Consider the following 22,390-nt stretch of genomic DNA (forward strand, 5'->3'; position numbering starts at 1 on the left):
CGAACATTATACAAATCATTCACATCATTTGTAACTTTTAATGGTATATCCACAGCTAGAGTGTGATTTGGGAGGACGTAATAGACTCGGAAGCTCATCTAAAGCAAAGGCTATATATTCAAAACTAATTAAATATGTATATAGTAATACATTTACATTTATACATTGTATAGTCTTTACTGATTATTGCAAGTAAGCGTAGGCTTACACTAAGGCTGCCCTTAGGTTTCAATTTCTCCGAGCTCTTGGTGTCATTCTTTCTTGGATTCACTTTAAGCGAATCTTTGTGTGCATGAGAAGCTCAAAGTTATTCTAGCCCCGAATCCATCTCGTGGCATTAACCCCTTTTCGGAGATCAAACAATCGGCGGGTGCTGGCCGTGATTGGCATGCCAGAGCGGTGCGCGGAGAGCGCGGCAGCCCGTGGGTTAAGGCAGAAGCCGGGGCAATTTGACGCTTAAGCGCGCCGCTGCACAGTCGCAGCCTCAGTTCGTCGGCGACAGTCGAACGCGAAGCACGAATCATTCCGGTACGCGCAGAGTCCGAGCTTACCTCCAGCTGAAACTGAAAGCCAAGCCGAAGTCCGAACAAGAAGTCAAATCGAATGAAATCGAATCGAAGTGGCAGGCAAAAGACTCGAGCCACAAACTTGAACTTGCTCAGTGTGCGAAACCAATTAGAAAATGCAGCCAGCAGTGTCTTAGCCAAGAAGTGATTGAGTGTCAGAACCTAGATTAAAGTCTCTGAGGCAGTTGGAATGCGAGTATTTGCCCCACAAAACTGCCTTGTCCGTGGAAAACTGTGCACTGCAGTTGGCGACTTGTTGAGTCATTGAACAGGGTTCAGCCAAAATATGTGTGTCAAATATTTGTCTGTTTGCCTGCTGTAATATTTGCGCAGCCAGCTTTTGTTAATGAAACGCCGCGGCCATGCGTCAACACAAACAAACATTTTCAGGCAGATGCCCCGCGAATGGCGGAATGCCTCTGGCGAATTTCGAATAGTTTCGAATTAGTTCCGTTTTTGGCAGCCGTTCCGTGCCGGCTACTTGCATAATGGCCAAGCGCGACTTACGGCTAAATGGGCATTTTGAACGCATCCACACGCCAGAGGCCCAGATATCCGAAGACCCAATGATCAGTGGGCCAACTCTCGCTTTCTCACACCTCTCTCCGCCTCGGCTTTGCTCTCCGCCTCAGCTATTTGGCTTAATTTTTTCTGTTTTTTTTTTTTCTCAGTCAATATTTACCTTTTTTGTTTTGCTCGCCGCTTACGTAAGGCGTAAGCCCGTCTGGCCGGCTCCAGGCCAAGTCTCCGCCATCTCCCGCGCCGTCCCGATCTCGGCCTGAATCCCAGTCCCAGTTGCATTTGCAGCCAGCGGCTCCCGGTCAGCTGCTTTTCCCCCGCCAACCAGCTGAGTTTTCCCCACTTACCCACATTGGTGGCTCTCTTCGACGCTCTTTTGGCACACTGACCAGCTCTTCAATTGGCCAGGCCATTACAAAATAGCCACATTCTGCTATTGGAATAGTTGCTTTCAATCGCGACGAATGCGGCATTGCGCAAAGCCAAGTCCAATTTGCATATGAAACACATTTCGTGTAATCATATCTGCATATCTGTGATTTATGGCCAAGAGAAGAGCCGCCAGCTGATCGGCGATGCGATTCTCCGGCGGTCTCTCTGTTTTTCTCTTTGCGTTTCTCTGAAACGACAGCTGGTCGGACAACTTTCAAGGAAAGTGCAAGTGTTGCCATGGCATTGTCATAACAACAAATTGCTCAGAGAGCTCAGAGAAGCAGAGAGAAAAATGACTAAAAATAGTAAAAATAGTAAAAAGTTGTAAGATATAAATGCTAAAAATAAGCAAAAAAAAAAAAGGCCCCCAGCAATGTCGTGGCTTTTGAAAAGAAGGAAGTGGCAGTGGGTTACTGGTTTGCCGGGGGGCGTGCCTACTGGCTATATGTGTTATGGCCCAGTTAGCCGTCAATTTTAAGGAAGCGGAAATATTAGTTAGTGGAATTAACACCCTACTGGTCGGGCAGAAGTTTTCCATTTCGGGTGATTAGCAGATTTATGGTCACGAAAAAAGTTCGTTAGCTTCTTTGAGACCTTCCCGGCCTGGTTTCCGGTCTCGCCATTCAGCCAGCCAGTCAGCGCATTGTCATTGAGTCTGTCTTTTTATGTAAAAAATAAAACAAATTCATATTTATGCACGCTCATAATGTGAAATAAACAACGAAATGAATTCCTAATTAATCATACGCCCTGTGAGCATGCAAAATATTTTGTGACCTCCCGTAAGGGAAACCGAAGCGGCAATAAAAACAGCGCTGCTGAAGCAAAATTGAATAATGTCTGTATTAGTTCAAGACAAGCACCGGCGCAGTGAGCAAATTCGAAAATAATCGCCAGCAATATAAATTGAGACCACCGCCGACCGGGGCTGGAAAAGCTGAGCCAGCTGAGCCGAGTTGGTGGCTGCTTTGAGCCAAGACGACTTCACTCGGAGTCAAGCGCAAGATCTGTGAGACCGACCCCGCCGTCTTTCGTCTCTCGAGCTGTTGACATTCGCGTCTTTGTCTTGGCCATGACCAAGAAGTTGGCTCAGAAGCGTTGCGCACTTCGATTCGATATTCGGTGTTTGCTGTTCGGTGATCGGTGCCCGCGACTACAAATTTGGCTTTGACGCTGGCAAACACATTAGGCCATAACACGGACCACCGACTAATGCATTATTCCGATTTGTTTACCCAGTCGAAGTATATGCACACGATGACGACCACCAGATGGCCACCGCTTCTGAGCCTGCTGCTCCTGGGACTGGCTCTGCTCCTGTTCAGTGATCCCAGCTGCTCGATTGCCATCGCTCCGTCAACTTTTGGCACGGCCATAGCACGTGCCGGGAAGATATCCAACCAGCTAAAGGTGAGTTCAAGAACCCCGATATATGTAGAATGTATTTGTCAATATCTTGGAATATCTTAGAATAAATTAAGTGCTGCTGGCGGGGACAAAAGAAGCTCTGTGGAGCGTGCCCATTTCGAGCAATTCAGCTGACTCGGCTATTTACCATTTACGCTGGCATTTAAATCAAAGCCACAAGTGGCCAAGTGTGACTTTGACATCGTGTCGCAAATTTGTTGCCGCCCCGAAAGTAACTCAACACCTCGCCGTGTCTTCAGGTAGCCGCAATGAACGCAGAGCCACTGTCTTGGCTCGTTGCCGTGTGTTTAAGCCAAGTCGGCTGCCGGTCACTGCATTTACATGTGCCCGTTAATGGACTTTATGGCTCACCGAACGGCAAATACTGCCGAGCTGGCCAAATGCCCAATTGCAAGGGGAGTTCTATTGTTTTATGGGCCAAGTGAAGCGCGTGAAAAGTTGGTGGCTTGGCACCTGCTAATTAGGCAGTTTGTGGTCCGAAACACCGGCCCGGGGGAAGGGAAGGTCACGGGTGGGGATCCGAATCTCCCGGGCATCAATTAATATTCCAATGCAGTTGATGACATTACGAATATATTAGCCGAGTGCAAAGACCCAAAACGACTTGGCAATACACTTGGCCCACATATTGAATGAATATTGGTGGTTAAGAACGGCCTTTATGATCCAATGCTGCCGCTTGCCAATAGCTAAATCAACTCAGATGCAGCGCACCGCCCATTTATAGCACCCATAATCACGTGGACAGAATTATCTTTTTTCGATCCAAAACCGAAAACTAAACTATTTCCATCGCCCTCAATCAGCACATTATGTCCATAATGAGGCCATAACTGAATAAATATGGCAATTAAAAACTGAAACATTTCCGTTTGCCGGTCGGATAACATTGACTGATAAACGGCCGACATCGGCACCGAGCCTGGCCAACAACTGGTTGTAGAGAATGCACGACCACGAAAGCACAATGGCCAAATGTTCGCTCTGTGCTAAGCCATTGCGTGCCTTACATAACCCGGCCATAAAAACAATGATTACAAGCACTGAAAAATAAACAAAACACAGCCAAAAAATGTATTTAAAACTTTGAACAACCGACGGACAGACTATAACAAGTGCAGCTCTAGCAAGATGGCAAATTTTCAGTTTAGCAGGCGATACGACAACTAGATACCCAGGAAATGTAATGAATTTAAACTGAAACTGCCCATATGAATAATGCTAATTATAAATAATAATGTTATCTTTGAGGGAATTTATATATATTATATTTAAATTATTATAGTTCTCATTCACAACCTGTTCCCAGCTAGACATACCCCGTTTTCAATTTGTAAAACCTAAGGTACTTTAATGACTGCCATGCCAAAGCGAAAATCGAGGAAAATCGAGGAGCAAGTGGAATTTAATTCACAGCGCAGCTAGAGAGCTCGGCTCAAAAGGCTTCAGACGGCTGAAAGCGCAAGTTGCAAGTTGTTAGCGGAAGAGCAAACGCGTTGATCCCTGGTGCCCAGAGTCTCAGCCGTGACAGCTTCCCAGTGTCACTCCGTCTGTCACTGCTCCGTCGACGCGAGTTCAATAAATCAAAGTTTACGGCTCCACAGTGCCGTGCATTGCGAATTTGTGCGGTTGTCAAACGGTTGCATAAAACAAAAGCACAGCCAACAGCCTGTGAACGATCGAAGCCACGATGGCCTGTCCCCGGAATTTTGCGACCGCGGCGATCGCGGCTCTTGTGCTGGCCACCGGTCTAATTGTCTTGGCAATTTGTGTGCAGCGACCGAATGAATTTGGCCAGTGGATCACAGTCACAGCGAAGAGAAAGTCCGAGGTGGAGGAGGGTTCGGGCTCGGGATCGGGCTCTGGGCTGGGCTGGGGGTCTCTGAGCAGTGATTTGCAAGATTTACCAGCCGAAGCGCTTTTGTTAATCGCCACTACGACCACTACGACCACATCGACAACGCCATCGCCAGTGGCTGGATCCACAACAATATCGCCGGGAAATGGGGAAAAAAGCGAAAACTCTTCCGGGTCACTGGACATGCGCCAAATCCTCCAAGCGGGCCGTTCTACCACGGTTCGTATTCCATTTGGTTCTTATGCAACCTTTCAATTCGGCGGCCGATGCATTGTTGCATCGAAGCTTTCTATACCTGCCTTTTACATGCATTTCATTTCGCATTTATTTTTGGCTTTCGAGCGTGGCGTGAAAGCGCGCCCCATTGCATAATGGTTGCATTGTAAGTGGCAAAATTTTATGCGAGACTCGCAATGCAACTGGCGTTCGGCTAGCCCTCCTCCATTTGCATATTCGAGCAGCTCCGATCCTAGGATTGGCTTTGGAATTTGGCTGGCAGCCAGATTGATTGACAGATCTTTAAGCCTTAATTATTTTCCTACGCCTTGAACAATGACCCACTTCTTGAGCCGAACTGCGTGTCTTGTTATCGCCAACAAGCGCATTAAGCAGTTATAATTAAAGCCAACATCGATCGGAACGGGGCTTAATGGAAAACTGTTATAAACCAGCTACACCCACATTAGCATACGGACGTGGACAGAGTCTGGGCCGGCAAGACGAAGCCCGAATACCTTGCAGCAATTGAGCTCGATTTCGGTCGCTCTGCGAATATTTACTCTGGGCAGAGTGTGCGGCAGGCGTAATTAGCATAACAACAGTCGTATAAGGTGAACTTGAATCGGTGCTCCACAGCAGCAGCAGCATTCGTCGTCGTCTAACTGTGTCATGATTCACCGCCAGATACGGAATCACTTACAGATACAGATACATTTCGGTTGGGGACACACGCCCCGTGGGCGCCTGGGAACCCGAGATTGGCGTTTCCTCCGGCAGCACGTGACTGCCATTGTGGCCAATTTCGCGGACGAAGGCAGACAGACAGACGGCCGCCGACGTTCCCGCCTAATTGCCGCCAGCCGAGCACTCGAGTTATGCAAATGGCATTTCAATTAAGCGACGCGGCGCAGTCGGTGAAGGTTGCCCTGCCCGTTAACAGTTAACGCCGCTTTACAAATCGGACAGCCCCGAAATTGTCATCGGGCATTGGATCAAACTGGACATGAGCTTTTGCACAAGGCGCCGCAGCATGTTTTGTAAATGGCTGTTAAACGCAGGGCAAAAAAACAGAATGATTGCAGTTGATCCTCAACTTTTAATTGCGGCTATTTATCTTCTTTGATCTTGTTTTATTTCAAGTTGCACAGAAGTTAATGAGACCCTTAAAATAAATACTTTGAATTCTTTGCATAAGTATATTCTGTTTAAATTATCTTCTATAATAATTGAGCACTCCCAGATTTCTAAAAGACCTTCAATAATTATAACTATTTTATATCCAAACATATTTTGTATGCTTTCTCTAAAATTTTCCCCATTACTAACCATTTTTCTTACGTGTTCTTGCAGGAGACTACAGCCTGGAAGACCCTGACCTCACATCCCAACTCGCTCGTCCAGCTGCTGCCGTCGCGAGCCATGCGAGTGGTCCAGGAGGTGGTGCGATCTCTGCGGGTGAGTCTCAATCTCAGGCCACGTCCTTGAACTACGGGCACGACAAATGCCAGCGGTTAGAGCCTCTTTAGGCCAAGTGGCCAATCAATTCTCAACTTGAACGTGGCCAGCCAGCTGGCCAAACATGGATGTGGATGCAGGTGCCACTGCCGCTCGGGGCTGAGGTCGCGGTGCTCAATACCAGAGAAAGAGCTGACAATTGTCCGCCCCCCAAACCGGGCAATCGAGTTGATCGATGCCGAGAACTGGCTTTTTGGTTTTTTGGCCATTTACCATTGGCCGTTGGCCATTGACCGACTTGGTTGCGAAACTCTTGCACTGCACATGGCACATGGCATACTTCTCTGCGCCGGTTCTACTCGCCCAGAGTAGAATTTCGCACTCCGATGCAAATTGGTTGCGCAACTCGGATCTTTCGGCATTCACAAGTGGTAGACAAATTAGTGGGCATTAGAGTGGATTCGCTTTTTTACATAGTGGTCATTGGTGCAGCAAATTATGTTTGCTTGGCGTAATATTCACTTAGAACCTCTTATGAGCCAGCACCCTAAACTGACCAATAGACCATAAACTAATAGATTTAGAGGCCAAAATAAGCAAAGATGCTTAAAAGTTTAAATGTTTAATTTGCTTAACCATTTTCAATGACAAATGGTCGGTAGAATCTTGAAATGCAGAAGCCGGTTAGCAAATTAGCAAAATTTAGCAAATACTCACAAGAAGATATTGCAAAGTAGGATTTCTCGAATAAATAAGTAAACTAACAGTGGCAAGAACCTTCAGCTTTGATACGGGATAATCTTTACATTTTATTTTCGTTTACAGAAAGAGCGAGAGATCGTGGCCACCACGACTTTGGGCAAGGTTCGGGGTCGCTACCAGAAATACCGATCGGGAGAGCGTGGAGGCTACTACAGCTTCAAGGGCATGCGCTACGGCGCAGCGCCGACAGGAGCCAGAAGGTAAGATAACATATCTAATTTCCAAATTACAAGATTAACGATTTTATTCCTATTCCCAGATTCCGAGCTGCTGAACCCGAGAAGCCGTGGTCCGGCATTCGCGATGCCTCCCGGGAAGGCCAGAGCTGTCCGCACAAGAACATGATTCTGGACACCTTCAAGGGCGACGAAGATTGCCTGTTCGTCAACGTTTTCACCACACGAATGCCCAAGGAGGAGGACTCCGGGGAGCAGCCCAAGCTGCCTGTGATGGTGTGGCTCCATGGCGGAGGATTCTCCTTTGGCTCCGGCAACTCCTTCCTCTATGGCCCCGACTACCTGGTGACCGAGGATATAGTCCTCGTTACACTGAACTATAGACTGGGTCCCCTGGGCTTCCTTACAGCCGGTCCCGATGCACCTGGAAACCAGGGACTCAAGGACCAGGTGCTGGCGCTTAAGTGGGTGCGAGATAACATCGCTGCTTTCGGAGGGGATCCCAATCAGGTGACCGTTTTCGGAGAGTCAGCGGGAGCCTCTTCCGTGCAGCTGCTGCTCCTCTCGCCCCTGTCCAAGGGCCTGTTCCACCGCGCCATTTCCCAGAGCGGCTCAGCCCTGAACCCCTGGTCCATGTCGGCCAGCTCCAGCCAGCGAGCTGCCCGGTTGGCCGCCAATTTGGGCTACGTGGGTGCCAATAAGACAGAGGAAATTCTCGACTTCCTCCGCCGTGTGCCCGCCATGAAGCTAGTGGAGGCGGCGCCTACGACGATCACAGCCGAGGATCAGCGCAACAACATCGGTCTGCCATTTGTGCCCGTGGTGGAGGGATACTGGAACCAGGACTCGCAGGAGGAGCAGTTCTACGAGCAGCCCTTCCTCACCCAGCACCCCAGCGACATGTACCAGACACAGAACTTCAACAGCGACGTGGCCTACATGACGGGCTACAACACGCACGAGGCGATGTTGTTTATAAGACGTGAGTGAAAGGTGGAAGGAATAAGCTGGGATTAGCTTTAGGGACTGAATATTACATCCTTCTTTATTATTTCCCCACCAGGACTGCGAAAGAATCCGCAACTGCTGAGCATCATTGAGAACGACTTTGGGCGCTTGGTGCCGCAGGACTTGAATGTGACGCATGTCCATGATCGCGTTACGCGCGAGATAAGATCCTTCTACTTGGGCAACAAGCACGTGGGCATTGAGTCCGTGGACGAGATGATAGCGGTGTGTACTCCACTGAAGAGCTTTGAACATCCAAAAGCTTATTAAAACCATCTCCCCCGTTCCTTAGCTCCTCACCGATCTCATGTTCCTGCAGGGCATCCGTCGCACGGCTAGAAACCACGCCAAGTACGGCAATGCGCCGGTGTACATGTACAGGTTCTCCTTCGACGGCGCCCTGGGGCTGTACAAGCGGATGCTGGGCATTCCGAGACCCGGAGTCTGTCACGGCGACGAGCTGGGCTACCTTTTCAAGTTCGGCTTCTTCAACCTGAGCCTGGACCCCAAGTCAATGGAGGTGCAGGTCAAGAACCGCATGGTGCGCATGTGGACGAACTTTGCCAAATACGGGTAAGAAATCTCGCCGAATCCCTAGATCTCGATCGACTAAAAAGGTTTCTATTACAGCACTCCCACGCCAGACACGGAGGACCCCTACCTGACCACCAAGTGGGCGCCCATTGACCCCACCAACGTGATGAACAGTCTCAACTACATGGACATCTCCGCCAATCTGGCCATGAAGACGAATCCGGAGCCGGAGCGCCAGAGGTTCTGGGACGAGATGTATCAGCACTACAACGGTGCTGCCATGTAAACACACCACAATTCACACACCACACTCACACACACACTTACATCACACTTACATCACACATTCACGCCACAAGCACACATTTCGTATTGCCATTTTGTGAAAGATCGCGCGAAACCCAGAATATTTAAATGCAAATTTCATTGTACAATTTTCGTAGTTCGTAGGAATCGTTAGCTATACGATTAGCTATATTTTTAGCACCTAGTCTGTAAGAGTTCCAGCATTTATCCCCCCTCCCCTCCCAACTACACTCACCATACACACACACACACACTGTATACACCCATGCCTAAAGTCAGGACTTCTTTCTTTCTTTCCTTAAAGTGTAAATAGTCACAGTCTATCGCCATCCACTGGCACACGATGTTTTTGTAAATTAAAAGAAATATTTTATTATTTGAATGCTTTTTCTTGGTTCTAAAGGAATGATCTGGCAATGTCCCAACCTAGAAATACAGAAATTCTATAGGGACATTTTTACCGAGTCTATAAAGGCATTGGAGCGGTCTAAGACTGATTAATAAACAAAGACTGAGATTGAAGGAAAGAGAAAAAAATAATTTTTATTTTTGGTTTTAAAAATCTACGTTTTATTTTCCCAGTGTAAAGCAAGCAGTTCGGAAAGCAGTTCAAAAATCTTGGTTGTAGCACTTGCTATTCTTTTTAGTTGGGGTTTCAACAGTGCTGGTCTCGATAACATTGCTTGACCGAACTGCTTGGTGCTAACAAACTGCTTGGTAAAACTGCTTACATTACACTGTGAAAATAAAACGTAGATTTTAAAAACCAAATTTCTTTAATTTATTTCGCAGGTCTATAAAGCACAGGGCGCAAATTAATTTCATTTCACAGTCAAAGTTTTCTTAGATATGTGCACTTTAACGAAACAAATAAGAGTGTTTAAAACGACCACCTGGAATGTTATGTTTCTAATATAATATATTTTTTGTATATTAAGTTTAAAATAGTAGGTAGTTGTAGGTACAAGTGTTAAGGTTACCATGCAATTTTCGTTTAAACTATTGTAATTTAATCTTTAAAAAATTCTTCGTTTATCTTCTTCGAAAGGCCTCCCTCTAGCTCATTATTTCACTTCCAAACGAATCAAAATAGTTTAATAAAATCTAGCAAAGCCGCATCGCTCTTGCATAATGCAAACGTGAACCATTTTAAAGCCCCATCCCGCCAAACGCAGCTTTTCGCATAATTTTAGCAATAAATATATAAATCTGTCGGAGGGGGGTTAATTGGGAAAGTCAACCGAATCGATTTGTTGACCATTACAGAAATAGCCGCCCCGCTGGAGGCTCTGTGCGGACCTAAACGCTAATTAACACCCCTGGACACCGGAGTGGCACCATGATTGACTACAAATTTGCACTTGGCGCAAGTTAAGCCACCCCTAATGGGGTGGGAATGTGGAAAAGGGGGCTTCGGAGACGGCGGCTCTGGTCACTCGCATATATATTTCTCCGGGGGTCGCACACACACTGAGCCACCAAGCTGATTATTCAATTATCCCAGCTGTTTGGGCGCTCTTCATCCGCGTTTAGTGGATTTAGTGGATCATAAATTGTGATGCGACAGGAATGACGGAAGAGCATTGAGGTGTCTGCATTGGACTGGGTGCCCCAGGGGAGATCAGCAGGTCACACACCTAGAATCAGCTCAAGCCACACACACAGATGGGGTTTTTCTAATATTTTCCTAGTAATTTTGAACATTTCCTCACCGATTTTAAGCGAATTTTCTTAATTGTTTACCAATTAAAAGCCAAACACAACGACAAGCTGGTCTAGTCAGCAGTCCGGTATAAACCATAGTTTCACTAAATATTTTCAGGGTGGAGAAGCTATGGATTCACTAAGGACTGTAGAGTGGATCTAGACTTCATAACTCTAAATTATAAGTTGTTCTTTTAAAGTTGTCCGGTGTTAAATTCGGCTTTGTAGTCGTCACAATGGCCAGTGATTTACGGCGTTGGTGATCGGTTATAATTGGTTGGAAGCCATAAAAAGAAACTACGCGTGACTTTCCCGATGACTGCCCCCCAGCAATACCTCGGCGGACATAACGCTGCTGGGATATATCTCTGCCATTAACGTCACCACTGTTTGTGTTTGCACAATGCAGCCGATTTGCGCGTGAGTGGCGGGTAAACACACGAATATTACGTATACGCCACCTTGTACTCAAAATTAAATGAAGATGCGAACGAGGGCCATTGTGTGCACCGTCTATGCAAATAGAGATTTCAGAAACTTCTCCCATCCCAACCCATCTCAGATAAATCAGAGCTTTCCGGGCCCTGGCCGATCGATATTGCGACACTTGAGGGGGGCACAGAATATTACGCATACGCCACCCCTTGCTCACGGAGGCCCAAGGTCGCCTGCATTGAGAAGTGTCTGGCCGCTGATTTCTCTCCTCCGCCGCGAGATAAGATGAGCTTATCGCGCTTATCTTCCGCTTCGTTTTCAATTTACGAATCATTCCAATTGAACTTATTCCGCGGCAAGCCACAACTTGTATCTTTCGGTAACTGTATCTGTGAGAGCATCGCCAATCTGCAGTGTGAGAAGTGTCGACCCGACTCTGGGCGGTGTGTGTGCGGTGTGTGTAATTCTCTCTTCCTGCGCGGGTGTGTGTGCCAGCAGCTCATTTACAGCGCTTCGCTTTCTGCTCACAACTTTTGTTTAGTTTGAAAAATGTTCTTTCAGTCGGCCGTCATTTAATCCATTGGGCAGACTTGCGGATCCGTAGCTCTCGCCGATCCAGTAGCTTTGTGGCTGCGGCTTCTGTGGGCTCGGAGTCGAGTGCCCTGTGATCTCGCGGCCTCCAGTCGTCTCATTCCAGTCCCGACACGCGCCGACCCATGAAGCGGAATAGCTCGTCAAAATAGTTACAATATTTTGGTGTCAACCCACAGCGATTGAAACTCTTTGGTACAACAATATGGCCATCCACAACTGATCGGTTCAAAAGTGTCAATCAATTGAACATTTTGACGGCTCATAAGAAGGTGCTAAAACTACTTAAGCTGAAACGTGCCGAACGGGCGAAATTCAATCAAAGAATTCACGGTGCGTGCGCAGATTTTCCAAATGGGTTCGCTATAGGCCCAAGTGCTCGCCTCGAATCTTGTGAAAAGTGCTGAGAGGGTGTGAAAAATCATACGGGTTGAGGAAGTGCTGCTGTAACTTCGGGAGCTGCCCGAATTAATTTTTACACTATATATAATGCAAATAAAATAAAATAACTTACCCGTGACTCCATCAGTCTGATAGCAGATCAGTTTGCTTCGCAGAAATCTGGGCAAATCAGCTGACGCTGATGCCGACGATAGTAAAATAGATTTATCGCACCTGGGTTGCACTTATCGCAAGTTTCTGTTTGCCCACTCGAGGCGGCACTCACCCGACCTCGTCCAAGCAATTTAATTGAAAAGGCTATCACACCGACCTCCCACAGATGCGTTTCAATTTCTCCAGCCACTCGGCGGCGCCCACCTCGACGGCGACGACCACTACGCAGGCCAATGGTGGCGACAAGGCAGCCCAGCCCCTGAAGAAGGCCATCGAGGCGGATCCCGACTCGCTGGACAGCGTGATCAGCAACCCGCACTCCTACCCCATCACCATAGTGCCCAATCGGCCGACCAGCTTCTACGGCCTCTCCGCAAATGGCAAGGGGTTCCAGCGGCAGCCGAGCTGCAGGTGAGTTTCCCAGGTAGTCTGTTTACCCGATCAAGTGGCTAAGTGACTGGGTCAATAATTGGGCCATTAGTTAGAGCGTCTCTAATTGGCTGGGCAAATTCGGGGCTCTCTGACGTTGGCCTGGGCGTAATGGCTGGGCGAGGAGCTTCAGTTTGATTTGAAAGCGCGAAGTTAGAACGTCTAGCGAGATGCAGGTTCCGCTCAGCGATGTCCAGGTCCTGCAGGACCCCGCCGATGCCGAGACGTTGAACGGCGGCGGCGCCGGCGACAAGGAGGAGACATTTGCCCACATGAAGGAGTGGAAGCGACAGTACATGCGCGGCATCTCGCACACGCCCTCGCAGGCGGGAGTCTACTACGAGGCGCTCAAAGGATCTAGCCATTCGCTGGCCAAGGGGTGCGCATTTCTAGGGAGTATAGCAGAGAGATATAGGAGTTTTTTTTTCTAAAAGTATAATTTTTCCTCATTTTGGTATTAATATTTTACGAGGTTCTACAAACTAAACGACTTTCCAAAGTTTAATATGAAAAGGATAATAATTATAGTTAGAAATGAATTATGAACATAATTTTTCATATTTAGAAATTTTCAAGTACACTTTTTAAAATTCAAAAGGCTCTAGAATGCAAACAGTTAATATTTATTTATTATTTATTTTATCCATTGTATCTAGGCAAATACTTCCTTTTAGAAACCGGAACATAACCCCATGGGCTTTTCCTCCCCGTGAGGCATCCCAAATTTGAGTAGAAATAGGAGCTCCGCTCAGCAATTAGCCAATGGCCCAGAGTTTCCGCGCGGTAATTAGCTCGTCAAGGGGCTTGACATTCAACTTGAACTTGCCGACAGCCGCTCAATCATCGGCAGGCGGCTGTGCGTCAGTGCGTCCGTCAGTGTCACGTTGTCGCATCTTCTTTGCTGGCTTTTTGTCTAGCTGATTAGCGGAACGCCGCCCGCCGTTTGCGGTTGTAATTTATATGGCTACGCCCACGGCAGGGGTTTGTTTAGTGACTGCAGATTGCAGTGCAGGTCGCTTGATTTAGGGGCGCGTTACGAGTGCGATTCATTAGGCTGTGCTGCCTCCCGAATCGTGTTCCCACTCGTTCCCACACCTGTCAGCCGCTAAACGGTTGGGCAGAAGGTTTCCCACCGGAGATATGTAGCTTCCTCTTCCTTCTCCGTTTAGCGACGGCAGCTTCAGAGATTCTTCCCTATTTTTGACTAATGCGTGGGCCGCTCAACTGAGTGAAAACAATGAAGAATTAAGTGAGACACACTGCGAGGCGGCAAGATGAATCACATGGCGTATATATAGCCAGTTAGGCACTAAATTTGATTAGCGGGCATTAATGCAATCGGCACAATGCCAATTAATCGACTTCTGCTCGCGCTGCAAGTGTCGGGTGTCAATGCGGGGTTAAGGTGACCGACTGCCAGTCCGGCGATGATTGAGCTCAGTCCCCATGTGGGTGTCCCGATCCAGCCCCATTAAACCGCAGCGAGCTGTGACAGGTCGGGGTAATAAATCAAAAGATCGGTGGGTGAGCTGCAATTAAGTCCCATAAGTCGGGATGCGATTGCTCTGATTTCGTCTAAAGTCCGCCTGCTGGCTCTGTTAATTAGATGCACTTCTCGTGTGGCCTGGCCAAAAAGAACGAGTGTCTGAGCGCACAGTTAATTCAAGCAAATTAAAAAACACGATGTCGAGACATCCAATTGCAGCTGACGCTTGCATAAATCATAGAAATTACATGGCAATGAAATGATAACAGCAGAGGAATGTTGAAGGTTACACTAACGTCTCGTTAATTGTATCTTAAAATAAGTCTACTTATAAAAGGTTTTTCAGAGGAGGTCATATTATATATATCTAAAAAGTAACCTAGAAAACTTTGTGCATTGCATTTTTTGCTTAGTTATGATCTATTTTTGATTCAATGCCATGATCCTATGGCACTCTGCTGGGTATACAAACTTCAGATTCCGTTTCTCGTTATCTTTTTACTTATCTCTTATTTATTAATCCAGCACTTATAATTTTCCAAAAATAATATTGCCTACAGAAGCCACAGCCATGCCAACAGGATTTCATAGCACACTTTTAGGCATTCATCTTAAATGCAATTTATTTTTCCACAGATCTCGCAATTTCCGGCCTGGCAGCATGCGTCGAGTGCGCAGACGTGCTGTGTTCAAGAATGGCGACTGCAACGTGGTGCAGAAGCACCTCCAAAGGCGTCGCGTGCGCTTCCTGCAGGACATGTACACCACCATGGTGGACTGGCAATGGCGATGGACATTGCTGGCCTTCGCCCTGAGCTTTATTCTGTCTTGGCTCTTCTTCGCGCTCATCTGGTGGCTGATCATTTACACACACGGCGATCTGGAGGAGCTTCATCTGCCGGATAACCAGGGTAAGGAAGATAGCATTAAGTAATGGTAAGCCTTTTGATTATTTGTACTTCTCCAGAGGAGTCTGGCTGGGCGCCCTGTGTCTCCGCCATTGACGGCTTCACCTCCTGCTTCCTGTTCTCCATCGAGACGCAACATACAATCGGCTACGGAGTGCGCACCACCTCGCCCGAGTGTCCCGAGGCCATCTTCATGATGTGCTTCCAGTCCATCTACGGCGTAATGTCCTCTGCATTCATGGCCGGAATAGTGTTCGCCAAGATGACGCGGGCCAAGCAACGGGCTCAGACGCTGCTCTTCTCAAAGCACGCGGTCATTTGCCAGCGGGACGGCTGCCTGTCGCTGATGTTTAGGGTGGGAGACATGCGCAAGTCCCACATCATCGGAGCTGGGGTGAGGGCTCAGCTGATTCGCACCAAGAGCACCAAGGAGGGCGAGGTGATGACTCAGTACTTCACGGAGCTGGAGATTGGCACCGATGACTCCGGCTCGGATCTGTTCTTCATCTGGCCGATGGTCATTGAGCACAAGATTGACGAGAACTCGCCGCTGTACAACCTGAACGCCACCGACATGCTGCAGGACAAATTCGAAATTGTTGTCATACTGGAGGGCACCGTGGAGTCCACCGGCCAGAGCACCCAGGCCAGGTCCAGCTACATCAACACTGAGATCCTGTGGGGCCACCGCTTCGACCCGGTGGTGCTGTACAACAAGGACCTGCAGGCCTACGAGATCGACTACGGTCGCTTCAACGAGACCACCCAGGTGGATACGCCCCTGTGCAGTGCTCGGGAGCTGAACGAGATCTATAAGATCCAGGAGGGCTTCCGCACCCCAGGTAGGCCGTGGAGCACTTTCCACTGAGTATGTGCTGTTACCATGTGTTTTGTCCCGTTTTCACCAGCAGAAACCACCTTTACCATGCGTCAACTGTCCCACAACCATTCCGATCAGGCCTCCTAACGCAGTGTTTTGTCCCATGTGTTGGCATAGCTCATAAGCGTCATTGTTATATGTGAGTTTCACTTGTATTTGTCAGGATGACAATTCTTGAGGGTCTGTTTTTCCCTTTCAGCCTCCCCCTCCTCGATACACAGCTCCAGTTCTGGCTATCAGTTCCCCGGGAATCCCAATCGCCTGCGCTGGCAGCTCTCGGTGCCCTTGTAGAGTTACCCGACTATTTTGACACTTGCGAGCGAGCTACTGGCACCCCTACGAAAATAAGTTAATAAACGCTTTAGTTCGAGTCTTGAGCATACACCCAAATTGCATGTCCCTGGGATTTCGTACAAATGACACATAATTGCCCCGCTCGCTGCCAGGTAGCAGTGGCAGTTGCAGTTGCGGCTGCGCGGTTTTGGGTCCAACCCACTCATTAGGCATCATTAATAACCGGGCCGTATCAATGCCCTGGTGCCTGAAGAGAGGTGCCAAAAGAGCCGAACAAACACACACTCTGCGAAACAAGTTCGTTGCCTCAGTCTTTTGTTCGTGGGCGAGCCGCAAGTGGACTTGGGTGAGTGCTCCGGCGGGGAGCCGGCGCCTAGGCGAAACATTCATATCCTTTTAATTGAAATTGAATCAATAACTCTTATTTGCGCAAACTAATCAACACTAAATTATAACACTCGCAGGGAAACAACTCGAATATTTATTATCGCATTTATCACCGCGCCCAGGGTGGATATCTAATGAAATGTGGGTGTGGGTCAGATGCCTGGGCCATAAATACAATGCCAAATTTCAGCAACTCTATTACAACTCACCCGAAAAAAAATCTGAGAAACCCAGCAAAAAATAAATAGGAACGCGAGCGAGATCGAAATGAATGTTGGCTGCCAAAGGCGGGGGCTGTCCCAGGGGGTGGAGTGCAGCGGTGCAGCTCCGGCGCTGAGTGCTGTGCAGCGTCCTTAACCCACTTTCTGGACCAATTGCAGTTACAGTTATGGCCGCGCGGCAGAACCAGCCAGCAGTCATGTGGGGCGCGCTTTATGTTTAATTACTTGTTAAATGTTTTGTCGCTTTTATCAGCTCGCATGCTTAAGAGCTCCATTAGCCCGAGTCGAGCACCCACAACTGCAGGCGGGTGACATGCGTCGCTCTCGGCGCACGGGGACATGTCGATGGCTCTGTGATTGGCTTCGACGAAACGTGCCGGCTGATCGACAGAATTAAAATATTATTCGCGCATGAAACGTTGCAGGCAACCAGCGCCGCATGTGGCACTATTTGTGACTCTGACTTCGACTTCGACTGCGACTCCGACTGTGGCACGTTTCGCCAGCGAGAGACAAAGGCGCCACCCAAATGGCTGCAGCCACTTGGCCCGGCCCGCAGGTCATAATTCCCGCGCTGCCCCCGAGAAACGTTTGTCAGCCGGGCCCAGCTATTTTTCGTGTAATTTTTAATGTGCTGATCAAGCACGCGAACGATGCATGAACGTGGTCTGACCAAGCTCCTCGGAGTTGACGTTAAAGGAAACATCTGCCAGCGAAAACTATAGCAAATAAATAAAATATATTTATACAAGCGATATTAATAAAAAACTTATATCTTATGGATGCAACTTTCTATTAAAATATTCTTTAAAAACCAAAAGCCAGTCTTCAACATTTGACAGCCAAGTGGCGACAGCGACCGAGGCCTAATAAAGACATCAATTGGACGATGACTCAGGTGGGTTTTCGCCGGGAGATCTGGAGGCAGGGAGCTGATAAACGAAGTTGCAAAACAAGCTTAAAATTAACTGCGCCGGCAGTGCGAACAAAACAAAAGGTAGAACATGCTACATAACTCATCCATAATCAACACTGTTTACATAAATTTCAAAAATTATTACACGGCACAGTGGCCGAGAGACTGGGGTTCGGGCTCGGACCGGGACCTGGGACTGGAAACGGGATCGGGTTAAGGATCGCAATCGGGCTCGGGCTCGGGCTCGGGGTCGGGATTGGGGAGAGCGCGTGATGAATGCCTAAATAATGCGCTTAACCCTGTGCGAACATAATTTATGGTGTGCGGATATGCATGAGTACAAGCCTGGCCGAGAGTCGGCAGCACACACGCTGGTTTCATTGTTATTACACGGACGTTGCCGTTGACCAATCTGTAAGGCCTCCGCTGCCATTTTGGCCAAATTGATTAATTACGGTCATTCGGGGACGGCGGCGAGAGCGGGCCTGGCCGGGGACAGAAGCAGCGTAAGTAGCATAAAATGCCATAAAGCGCTGGCCAGGAGCCGGCAGCATCCGAGCCAACTCCAAGTCCAAGTCATTTGCCACTAAGGACAAAAGCCGCAAAATTCAAAATTACTCAAGCGTTGCGAACGGGCCGGAGATCTTCCTCAGACTTCGGTCGCAGCTTGAGCCCTGCCGCTATATGCCGCAATTGATTTAAGTTACCTCGAGAGCCCTTACTATATACTCGTTGGGGCAACAATATTTAAGAGAGTATATATATAATTGTGAGTCGCCTCGGGGCGTGGTACATGTTCTGTTGTAGGTAATAAGCATTTTTATGTCGCGACCGGGTGGAAGGAGGGGGTTAAGGGCCAGCCGAAATAATGCTTAACACGCCGTTGCCGCTGACATGCCCGACTCGATGATGATGCGGCCCTCGGGCGGAGAGGCTGAATAATATTGATATTAATTATTTCTGAGGGAAATTATTAAGTAATTTTTATGCGGTTGCTGAAGCTGGTTTTCCAGGCCTTCTCTGGTATTTCTTCCTAATTAATTATATTTATTAAATAACATAATAAATTAGCGCTTGCACTTGTTGTTATGCTTGCTCCAATTAAGGAAGTGCCACTCCAAGACGACGCAGCGATCAAAACGATCAAGCCCCAAGTCCCGACCAAATTGGCTATCGGGTCAACCGGTTTGCGTTGTTTTTATTTTGGCCGTTTCGCTGCTGGCCCGGCTCTGTTGATAACGCGCTTTAATTAAAAATCTGCATACATTTTTGGGCAGTTGCATGTCTCGCAGCTCTCAGATCTCGGCTCTCAGCCTTTTCCCCCATATATATCTCTGATCGCTTTTTTCGCGAAGAGCCGCCAAAAATATCAAAATCAAAAGCGGCGCAGGCTCTTTTATGACAGATCTCACTTTAAAGTTGACGTCCGAACTGTCAGAGAATAACACTTGAAGTCTGCGGAGACGCTGCAGCTTCCCCTCCCGGCTCGCCGGGCTCTGTGAATTTATATTATTTTGGTGGCTTTTTGATGTGAAGTGAAGTTAATTTAGCGGACTTCAACTGGCACAAAAAAGAGTTGCACAATAATGTAAAAACTTCTACTTGATGCGCCAGTGTTTATAAAAGGGCAAGGGCCCTTTGGTTCTTTATTATCCCTTTGTAAGGCTCTGAAGCAGGCGCTCTGATTAGAGATTTTTCAGTTCGAATAGGCCCGATTTATTGGGATTCTCGTCTTATTTCGGCGGAAAGGTAATGGGTAAAGTCAGTTCAAGTTGATGCTCAATTTGTGCACGCTTATCCTTCATGGTTGCTTTAACGAGTTCCAGATAAAGAGCCGTCTTAATTTTTCAAAATTATAACCTTCATGCCTGATTGTTTCTGACGAAGCTGGGAGCTTGACCGAAGGGTTCAAGAACCCTACCTCACCTCACCGGTGGCTTGTAATAACTAGGCAATATAACTTGCTAAAATTAAGCTAATGAATCATTCTGCGGCTTGGGGGCCTCCTATTCAAATGGAAATCCCTTGCTTTGGGTTATCAATAATGTATAATTTTATTTCCCTCCGATATTCTCAGCTGGCCCTTTCACATTTGCACATCATAATGTTTGGGCTTTTTGTTTTGGAAAGTCTGGCTTCTGGAGCCTGTGAAAAAGGTCTCAGATTCGGCGCAAGATGAAATGGGTGGAGATTTGAAGATTTGAGCATTTTCAAGATGCTTCCATAAGCCGTAAACAATTTGCAAATGGCCGGGGAGGGCAGCTTTATCTTAATGATGCATAATAAAATTATGGCGGCAATCAGCCGAAATCAATAACAGTCGTTGCCCACTCGCAGAGAAAGTAATTATTGGCCGGTCAATTGGTGGCTCCGACACCCGTCAAATCCGCGGCTCGTCTTCGATAAGCGGAGCTGGGGATAAATCGCGGCCGAGATGAAAGTGGCCGAGGGGCGTCTGATGGGCTGGACAGCCCTGGAATCCATCTGCGGTCATGTGGCGGCTCGTTTGCGCCCATCGTCACTTGATTGAAGACCCAGAATGCAGATGCAGAATGCAGAAGCAGGCAGCATATCAACGCCGTCCGGACTGCCTTTGCAAACTGACCTACAGCAGCAGAGAGTCCAGATTCCAGATCCCAGATTGCGGAGCACAGATTCCAGATACCAGTTCTCTGTTCGCAGTTTTATTGATGCAAATTGCACGCCCTGGGCCCTGTAATCATTCCCCGGCCGAAGACCTGGCTCTGTGCGTGTAATTTGAGCGACAAGTCGATTCCCGCTTCGAGCCGGAACTGGGTCACATTCGGTTGCGTGAAGCGCACTTAACTGCGATGATTGGCCAAATGGCCGAGTGGCTAGCGGAGGGCGCCACCTAGGGATACCACACCACCCGATGCAGCACTAAGCCCGGCCTCAGTCTTGATTGACAGCCCCTCGGGATGAACGCCCTTGCCTGACTGATTGCGAATCCGCAGCCGTGTCCTTGCCGTGTAACGAGCTTTAAATAGCTTCAATTACAGTCGCAGATTGCATAATGCCGGACTCGAACTCGGCTCCCCCTCGTAGAGCTCCTGTTTCCCCTTCTTCTGGCTTTGAATTTAATACGGGACGGCGGACAGGCTTGACGAACGACAACGGCACGCCAGGAGGTCATGTCACAGAAATATCCATTAACACATCATAAAAATTAAAAATTAAGAAACCATACGAGCGAGGCAATAAAACCGCAGTGCCTGTAAAATACAATATCTGTTCGGTGGAATAAAAACGCCAAGGCATGCCAAGATAATCGCAGCCATCCAGCGGAGAGAAAAGTGAAACCGGTAATTATGCATTATGTATGCACGCCACCAACGCGGCGGATTAAAATGAGGAGCTGGCTAGCAGGATAGCCAAGAGCTTGGCCTGTCGGAGCGGGATAGTGGTGGCGCAGGGGAGGGTCGTCAGGGAAGCGGGGGAAGGTCGCGGGGGCTTCAGCCGGCTTACTGTCTGCCCACGCTAAGTAGGAAACGCATTTTTCTGCGGCTTTTTCGGCAATTTACGTGCCTTGGCGCGCGGGCCACAAACAAAAGACTTAAGCGACGAACCAGCAGTAACATAAATTTCACTTAATTGCAGAAGGCAAAACCAGAATGCATTCAATCGATAAACAGAAACTGCAGCAAATAAATGAGCTCGGCACGCAGGCTAAATGCTTAATGTCCGGCCCTGCGAAAATATGCAAAGCACATAAAATTAAGTAAAACAAGAGCCGGCCAGAACATTTATCTCCGCTTCGATTTCGCTTCCATTGAAATGCATGTGGAGCAGGGCACTTTGGGCCAGCCCCGGAGCTGGAGAGTCTTCTTCCGCCTCGAGATCGCAGCTCGGAAATTTGTCGCCGGCGGAACCGGCAGCCACTTCCCAGCGGCAGTAGCTCATTTTCATTGTGTTCATTGTGGGGCTTAATTTCAGACTCGCAGGCAATGACAGTGAATTCTCGAACGCCACTCGCACTCTTAACTTTTTGTTTTGTATGTTTTTGTCCGTATTTTTGTAAGGCTTTTGGTTTTTTCCTGCAAGTGTTAAAGTCAACAATCGTGAGAAAAGAATTTTATTGTTGTTTCGCCTGTGTGTGGGGCTGCACTTTTTTCGTGTCGTTTCTGGCTTTTTGTTTATTTTCATTTTTGCGGATACTGAAGGTCACCCTGCCTTGATTGCTCACTGCTGGCCGGCCCAGCTCGGGCCGAGTGGCTGCGATTTGGTGTGGGGCTCCAGTCAAGTCGAATTCTGTTTTCGGATTTTGTATATTCGAATTTCGTACATATATTTTTGGCCTTTT

At 48.0% G+C, this 22,390-nt stretch overlaps 2 protein-coding genes across 10 annotated transcripts; both read left to right on the forward strand.

Annotated features, from left to right (window-relative positions):
* Window positions 1-490: 490 nt before the first annotated feature.
* On the forward strand, window positions 491-9,597 carry LOC108081218 (juvenile hormone esterase). 4 transcript variants are annotated; one of them, XM_017176293.3, is made up of 8 exons: window positions 491-528; window positions 2,757-2,927; window positions 6,373-6,477; window positions 7,303-7,439; window positions 7,499-8,397; window positions 8,479-8,648; window positions 8,716-8,996; window positions 9,054-9,597. In XM_017176293.3, the coding sequence occupies exons 2-8, from the start codon at window positions 2,766-2,768 to the stop codon at window positions 9,241-9,243; spliced, it is 1,944 nt and encodes a 647-aa protein (XP_017031782.1). In that variant the 5' UTR covers window positions 491-528; window positions 2,757-2,765; the 3' UTR covers window positions 9,244-9,597. The 4 variants fall into 4 exon arrangements, with proteins under 4 accessions (XP_017031782.1, XP_017031783.1, XP_017031781.1 ...); XM_017176294.3 differs by having other exon boundaries at window positions 510-580; XM_017176292.3 differs by lacking the exon at window positions 491-528 and having other exon boundaries at window positions 2,730-2,927.
* A 2,357-nt stretch (window positions 9,598-11,954) lies between these two features.
* On the forward strand, window positions 11,955-16,633 carry Irk2 (Inwardly rectifying potassium channel 2). Of its 6 annotated transcripts, none has more exons than XR_001770947.3 (6): window positions 11,956-12,326; window positions 12,715-12,959; window positions 15,100-15,374; window positions 15,431-16,213; window positions 16,280-16,390; window positions 16,451-16,633. XR_001770947.3 is itself a non-coding variant. In XM_070287146.1 (5 exons), exons 2-5 carry the CDS (start codon window positions 12,715-12,717, stop codon window positions 16,540-16,542), a joined length of 1,395 nt encoding a protein of 464 aa, XP_070143247.1. In that variant the 5' UTR covers window positions 11,955-12,265; the 3' UTR covers window positions 16,543-16,633. The 6 variants fall into 6 exon arrangements, 3 of the variants coding, with proteins under 3 accessions (XP_070143247.1, XP_017031844.1, XP_017031845.1); XR_001770948.3 differs by having other exon boundaries at window positions 16,283-16,390; XM_070287146.1 differs by lacking the exon at window positions 16,280-16,390 and having other exon boundaries at window positions 11,955-12,265.
* The last annotated feature ends 5,757 nt before the right edge of the window (window positions 16,634-22,390 follow it).

The sequence above is a fragment of the Drosophila kikkawai genome, chromosome 3R (genome assembly GCF_030179895.1).
Source record: "Drosophila kikkawai strain 14028-0561.14 chromosome 3R, DkikHiC1v2, whole genome shotgun sequence".
Lineage (NCBI taxonomy): Eukaryota > Metazoa > Arthropoda > Insecta > Diptera > Drosophilidae > Drosophila > Drosophila kikkawai.